The 7,939-nt window shown below is 45.5% G+C and overlaps 1 protein-coding gene across 1 annotated transcript in view; it reads right to left on the bottom strand.

The window, feature by feature from the left end:
- The window catches only part of KCNB2 (potassium voltage-gated channel subfamily B member 2), a 305,417-nt gene that overhangs the window by 1,029 nt on the left and 296,449 nt on the right, over positions 1–7,939 (bottom strand). The window contains 2 exon segments of the mRNA XM_006924027.2: positions 1–3; positions 5–1,101. The exon segment at positions 1–3 is cut by the window's left edge and continues 434 nt beyond it. Of these exon segments, the coding sequence (XP_006924089.1) occupies positions 1–3; positions 5–1,101 (1,100 nt within the window).

Below are 7,939 nucleotides of genomic sequence, written 5' to 3'. Positions count from 1 at the left end.
GCCGTCCGGGCTGGGCTGCGCGGGCGGCTGCATCTTGGTGATCTCGTTGTACAGCATCTCCAGCTTCTGCGCGCTCAGGTGCTGTGGGCTGGAGGAAGACGTGTTGTTCAGCTGCTCGTGCGAGTCCTTTTGGCTCACCTCCTGGTACTTATTCTCGTAGGACTTGTTGGAGCTCGTCTCGGACAGGGCCTTCCTGGCCCACTTCCACCGGCTGGGGGAGAGGTGACTGTCGTCGGCCGAGTTCTTGGCGTTGGCCGACTCTCCCGCCTTCTCCGCAGCCACATCGATCAGCTCCATACTTCGGGCGAAGGCGTCTTTGAGGTTCATAGAGACGATGCTTCCGTTCCTTTTGGCCCGCTCGAGAGCCTCCCTCCTTTTAATCGCCTTCTCCTGGCGTTTCTGCTCCTTATAAAACTCTGAGAAATTGTTCACAATGATTGGGATGGGAAGGGCGATCACCAGGACCCCCGCGATGCAGCAGAGGCCCCCCACGATTTTCCCCAGTAACGTTTTTGGGTAGATGTCCCCGTAGCCCACAGTGGTCATGGTGATGGTGGCCCACCAGAACGACGCCGGGATACTGGTGAACTTAGTAGCGTCTTCGTCCTTCTCAGCAAAGAACACCAGGCTGGAGAAGATCATTATCCCCATGGCCAGAAACAGTATCAACAAGCCCAGTTCGTTGTAGCTCCGCCTGAGGGTGAAGCCCAGGGACTGCAGGCCGGTCGAGTGTCGGGCGAGCTTCAGGATCCTCAGGATGCGCATGATGCGGAAGATCTGGACCACGCGCCGCACGTTCTGGAACTGCAGCACGCTCTTGTTGGACTCGGTGAGGAAGATGGTGACGTAGTACGGCAGGATGGCCAGCAAGTCGATGACGTTGAGCGGGCCTTTGAAGAACTTCCACTTATTGGGCGAGGAGAGGAAGCGCAGAAGGTACTCCATGGTGAACCAGGCGATGCACACCGCCTCCACGTGCGCCAGCTGCGGGTTGTCGTTGGCCTGTCCGAACTCGTCCGTTTCCTGCAGCTCGGGCAGGGTGTTGAGAGACAGCGCGATGGTGGAGAGCACGATGAACAGGATGGACACGATGGCCAGGATCTGGAAAAGAGAAGAAAGCCCGAGTGAGCAGGTCCCCTTGGTTGCTTGGGCAGCTGGGAGACACCTGGGTCCACCGTTCTGTCAAGGATGTGGATTGCACTGCTCAAAGATATTCCAAGAAGGTAACTTTACAGCCTAAAATTCCCTAATACAAACACATTTACTTTTTTGGTGAGTTCATTGCACTTGAAAGTCTAACGTAGTATACATTTAAGTTCTAGGGCCTGGGCGATGTGAAAAAAAATCCATGTCCCCTCCCCCCGCCCCGCCCACTATTCTCAGGCACATCTGTGTGAGCGACCACCCTTTGGAGTAGCTTTTGGGGGAGCAGTCACCTCTCCTCTAGTAGTTATTGGTAATTTTTCTCTCTGAACCACCCGGTGTGTGTTTTTTTTAAGTGAATCGCCACACGTGCTACATAAGCCAGAAGGAATTCATGATTTCCAGAAGTTTTATTCTACAACCAAAACCATGAATGCAGGCCTCCACGTGCAGAGATGGCGTGGTGCTCAGCACCACAATGCTTCTCCCAGAACCATACTATTTGTATGGTAAGCGTGGACGGAACCGAGTCAGGAGAGCCTTCGACCCGGGACGTGTGGGCCTCTGGCCAGGGTCATGCGGGGAAGAAAACCGTGAGCAGCTTCATTCAGTCAGGGGAGGCTTCTTGAGGAAGAGCTCGAAGGCCGTCCACGGTGATCTCAGCGCAGGGCAGACCCTGCGGGCAGGGGAGTAACAGCCCCGTGTTGATGTGGAAGGAAGGGGGCGGGCTCAGTGGGAAGGAAGAAGAGGATCGAGCGACTGGACTTTAGAGTCAGGCGGCGTTCTGAGGGCTGAGCCTGGCTTTATCGCTTACTGCGTGACCTCGGGCAAGTTACTTCACCTCTCTGTGTCCGAGTTTACAAGTCTGTCGAATGAAGACAATACTCATTGTTATTTCAGGTCGTTGTGGAGAATACAAGGCACACAGACATCGCTAAATAAATGAAAGGTGCTCCTATTACTGGAGGCTGAAACAAACAGGACTTCAGTCTTGGAAGACAAAGGCCAAGCACTGGTAGGCGGGGAAATCTGTAAAACCATGTAAGAGACAGACAGCCCGAGTCAGACGGCCTCACCGTAACCCCGTGTCTCAGGCTGACACGGCGAGCTTGAAGATGAAGATTTGAAGGCAGTGGAAGGAAGCGCCTCTTCGCTTCGTAAAGATGGTGCATCTGGAGCACACGATTCTCGGAGAAGTAGGAAACCTGAAACCTCTCCTACCTATGTTAGGTCTGGCCTCGTTTCTTCCAGTCTTTGCCAATGACCCTGGAAGGTGTCGCTGGTCTCCGTTATTTGTAGTTCTGTGAAAAATATCCTGACAGTGACTGTTTAATTTAGAGATTCAGCATCTAGTACACATATCGAAGATAATGATTAAACACACAGCTCAGTAAACATCAGACTGTGAAAAAATTAGTTTATCTCTGACATCGGGACTCTGAGCTTGTTTTTCTTCTTCCCTCTTCTGTTTCTCTACATCAAGGTTATTCTTCTTTCCCTTTCTCTTTTCTCCTCTTGTGCCTCCTTCATACCTTTCACTGCTTTCTCTTCCAGCTTCTATCTTTCTTCCTAAATTGCTATAAAGTAAAACCATGGTATAATATATTTCAGAATGCGTCGCAGATATTAAATAAAGATTTATGGTTCCTTAACTTAAAGAACGGTATTTATTAGTTGTCTTCTTCTTAAATAAAACTAAATTAAATACTTTTTACTTGAGAACACATCAGAATTTCCTTTAAAATTGCGGATCAATGAATCACAATAAAGGTTCTCTTCGCCCACTCTAATAGATTGTGAAGGCTAGAGTTAGAAATTCCCTCAAGAAGGTTTATGTAAACCCATGGATAACGAATTCGGAGGGTTTATTAAGGGCAAGTTGGGAATACCTGCCTTGAATCTCTACCTCAGAGGCCAATGACAAGGTGACACAACGTTCTGTCACTAAAATATTCCGAAGGAAGCACTGGTCAGATTCCATCTACTCTTCGGCTCTTACCTTGAGGAACTAGATGCCTCTGTGTTTTCTAGGAGGTCACACTATTGCTAACGCACTTTGGGAATTTTGAGTACGGGGATGGCTGCCATCACTCACACCGACAATTCACATCCTAGATTTTCCATATCTTCTTATCTGTTCATCTGCCCATTTTGGATGAAGTTTGCTGATGTTTATCACTTCAGAGAGCAAAGAGAGAAGTAGAAATACAAATAAAAACCATTCTATTGTCTTCCAACCTTTTGGACAAAACACAAAGTGGAAAGTCCGAGGTGGACCTTCAGTTTTTCTTGGCCCCTCGGTCAGAGCTAGACTGTTGGTCGTTTTATTTCGGTCGCTAATTCTGGAAAACAATGAAACGTTGTATTACTGACACAGTGTATAGTCTAGTTGGTGGCAGCTAACAAACATGGCTGCTTTTAAAGTGAGCGTGCACACAGCCTGACTGGGAGTAGTTCTCGAAGAAGGGACCCCCCACATCCACATTAAAGAAACCATAAGCTACTGAAGTGTGTGACATTCTGTCTCATGTTCAACTTCAATCTGTCAAAACCATTTGCTCTCCAGGTAAAGAAAAGACTTATTTTAAATATCTTGTGAAGCTAGGTGTTCTCTCAGAAAGACAACATGTTAAACAGATTATTCAATATGTACCAAGGATGACATGTGATGCAATAAGCCAAATGCAAGTTTATTGTCTTATCGTAGAGCTTTTTTTTTTTAAACACAATAAATGTAACAAAAGCGAAATTTGGCTTGAAGCTGCAGGATATACTTCTCAACGTGGAAATTTACTTTAGTACAGCAAACCCTTATGGCATTTAGGCGTTGCTTTATTATAGCTACGCACACCTAGGTTTTCAATCATGTCACCTCCAACAACTGGCTTCTAGAGCTGGCTGCTTCCCTCAGCTCTAGCAAATAGATTTATGTTTGTACAGGGCAAACGAGGCAAAAATTCCAAACGATGACCTGTGTGATACTGGGCCACCCCCTTGACAACTTGGATTACATCATCTCCAAGGTTCCTTCTGCCTCTAACACTTGGTGATTCTTTTTTCTAAACTAAAACATTTTGCCAATTCCAGTCATTCATGCAAACCAAACCCTGGACAACTGGTTTTGTCATTTTGGTCGAATCGCCAAAATACAATTTTTTTTTGGCTTAAAACATAAAAAATTCAAATGAGAAGGCTTTGAAAAATATCTCGCTGTGCGTTCCAAGCATTTAGTTACTGGGAACAGCCTTCTTTCTTGATAAACCATTTCCTCCTTTTTGAATCTCCTGGAAAATGATGTGAATTCTTCACAGACATTCATGGATCATGTGAGGTTGAGAACGGGGCCCCCAGGACTGGCATGAGGAGGCACCAAAAGATGGTTGCACTGATTTCTGCTTGTGAGAGGCAGTAAGGCAGTTGGAGACTTGCCTCAACTGACCAATTCGTTGATTTTGTGTCCTGTGAAGATAATGGGTATTTTGTGGCGGAAAGGGCGCTGGCCACGTGGGTGAGCCAGTTCCTTCTTCAAGCCTCAGTTCCCGCATCTGCAAAAGGAGGAACCTCGCACTTGCCTCTCCCACCTCGGAGTTGTCAGGGATCAAAAGAGCTCCTGCACAGGAAGCATCCTATATGGGAAAAAGTAGCCTTAGTGTCTTTAAGGCTGGCGATGTGTCTGGAAAAGCCTCTGGCCAGCACTGGGAGGAAATGAAGAACACGAACTGTCTGTCCCTGCCACCCGCCGTCCCCCTTCTAAATACAATCGCAGATCTATTTAATGCTCATACTTGAAACACTTTCAAACACATTCCCTCACCTAAGCAGTGGTTTGAATGCCAAACGCAGCCAACTGAAGCTTATTTGCCTTAGGACGGAACCTCTAGTTTGCCAGTAGTATTTAAGAGCTGGACTGAAGCCAGGTTGGTGGGGGCGTGGATGAAATGGCTGAAGGGGGTGAAAGGTACAATCTTCCAGTTATCAAATAAATAAGTCCTGGGGATGTAATGTGCACAGTGGTGACTGCAGTTAGCAATGCTGAACTGTACGCTTGCAAGTTGCTAAGAGAGGAAATCTTAAAAGTTCTCATCACAAGAAAAAAAATGTATAACTGTGCGAGGTGATGCATGTTAACTAAACTTATTGTGGTGATTATTTCACAATACATACGTGTATTAAATCGTTGTTCTTTACCTGAAATGAATACTATGCGAACTAAACTTATTGTGGTGATTATTTCACAATACATGCGTGTATTAAATCATTGTTCTTTACTCGAAATGAATACTATGCGATATGTAAATTATATCTCAATAAAAAAAAAGAGTTGGACTGAGGTTGAGTCTTAAAATATGCAGTAAGTTTTCTAGCTTGGGCCTCCCGTGTGATAATCTTTATATTCACTGACATTCGATACTCCATCAGAACACCTGGAAGGTCTCCCCTCTCCCCTAACCCCACCTTTCTTCCTTCACAAATATATGCCGAGAGGTCAAAGTGAGTGAGTTATAAGCTCTTACAAATACAACACTTCTGCTTTATCATCTTGGTGGGACAGAATACATGTGAAAAAACCCTGATCAGCAATAGAAAACAACATGGGAAACCATGATGATAAGAATTTCCAGGACAGAATCAACTTATTTAAGTTGACAGGAAGGAGAGGCCCTGTGATAAGCATTCTTAGAAATATGAATAATTGTCTACTGTCAAGAAAAGGACAAAGCTCAAGGGCAATTCCGAGTTTATAAACCAAAGGCTGAATCATGTGTCGAAGGAAGAACTGAAGAGTTGGTAAGAATATCGTGATTTTCGTCCACCCATCTTCTATTTCTAGCTATTTCCCAGAAGACTACTGGATGCAGCAAATCAGAATGTAAATCCTTTGATTTGCACCAAAAAAAAAAGGACCATCTCTGACTGTAGTTCTGGTATTTCCTATTCCTTGAACACATGCACTCTCCTCTAAGGCTGGTGGCCCTTAGTTGACCACTGGCCCTTTCTTCTCTCGGATGTCCCCTTGGCCCTCTAGGACAAAAGAGACTGTGTGTGTAAGCACTCCCAGCTGATTTGCATAACATGCCACACTTGCAAAGAATGAGTCTCACTGAAAGGTTTAGTTGGTTTTTAATTATTTTGGCCCAAGGATAACAGGAACTCAGGATTTCAAATCTCCTCCCTCCCCATTTGTGGGCTGTTGAATGAGGGGTTTGAAACGTCAGTCATCCACACACAAGTTGAAGTCAGCCCTAAGCCTGTATAATGCCTTTCATTTGAGGCGGTCTGGGGTGTGAGAAGCAACCCCATTCAAGATACTATCAAATTCTTTTGTTTTTTATTCTTACATATAAAACCAATTCTTTGAGAGGAGAGTTTTTGGTTATCTTACGAGTAAAGATAGCGTTTCAATATTTTCTTGGTATCTCCTCAAATAAGCTTTGTTTTGCTACTCATGATACATTTCTGTATTTTAAAGGATTAGATTTTACGGAGCAAGACATTGGGCAGAGGACCAGTCAAGGGAACTTTACTTATTCGTAGTAATTCTGCAAAGAAACGAGCCACAGAGAGATGTGGGTACCTTTTATCTTACACCCACTCCGATGATCAGGCAACCTTTTCAGGGGTCATCTGCTCTTACAGAAGTCTTCAGAGGCCAGAGTGAAATGGAGACTGGCCCAGCAGGGAGGACCACGGACCCCACTGCCTCTGCCAGCCTCTGGAGGGCAGTCTGCATGGCTCTCCTCTCTGCAGACTGCTTAGCCTCCCTCCCAAGAAAGCGTGACATCCGCATTTAGCCTCTTCTCTCCAGTGCGCAAATGACATTTGGGGGACACTGGACGAGAATGAGTGGAGTGAATCCTTTGAACGGAATTTTATTTAACTTGGTATCTAGACTGTAAAAATAAATTATTGAATACTCAAGTTAGAAGAAATCTTTAATATATTCCATTTCTCACTTTACAGATCCAGAAATGAAGATCCAGGGAGTCTAATAAGTGTGCGGTGGGATTTAGAGTTGAAAGGTCTGAGTTCGAATCCTGATTCTGATACACTTTAGTAGTTTTGTGCCTACAAGTAGCTTTCCATATGGGACTTGGTCTTCCCATGTAGAAAATGTGGAAAATAAAGACTTGCTTTGCTCACTTATAATAACCCTGTTTTGAGGACTGTGATGGTTAATTTTACATGCCAACTTGGCTAGGCTGTGGTGCCCAGTTATGTGACCAAACACCAGTCTAAGGCTGTTATGAAGATCTTTTTTTTTTAAAGATGTGATTGCCATTTAAATCAGTAGACTTTGAGTAAAGCAAACTACCCTCCATAACATAGGTGGGCCTCATCGAACGGTTGATGGTCTTAAGAATGAAGACAAGTTTCCCAAAAAGAAGCAATTCTACCTCAAGGCTGTAACACAGAAACCCTCTCTGAGTTCCCGTCTGCCTGGCCTGCTCTGTGAGTTGAGGGCTCGAGACTGCGACATCAACTCTTGCCCGATTTTCCAGCCTGTTGTCACGCCCTGTGGATTCAGACCTGCCAGGCGTCACAAGTGCGTGGGCCAATCCCTTAACGCCCTTCTCCTCTTCTATCTGCCTCCCTTCCTTCCCTTCCTTTCTCTTCTTTTCCCTTCCCTTTTCTCCTTCTTTGCTCCCTCCTTCCCTCCCTCCTCCCTCCTTCCCTTCCTCTCTCTCTTCCCCCAATAGCGATTACAATGCCGAACTTCGTGTGAGCACAGGGTTGCCAGGTAGAATATTTCAGACACCCAACAACTTACTTTCAGCAACTATTGCATGGGGACTAC

The sequence above is a fragment of the Pteropus alecto genome, unplaced genomic scaffold (assembly GCF_000325575.1).
Source record: "Pteropus alecto unplaced genomic scaffold, ASM32557v1 scaffold87, whole genome shotgun sequence".
NCBI classification, from domain to species: domain Eukaryota; kingdom Metazoa; phylum Chordata; class Mammalia; order Chiroptera; family Pteropodidae; genus Pteropus; species Pteropus alecto.
This window is presented reverse-complemented; position numbering and strand designations above follow the sequence as displayed.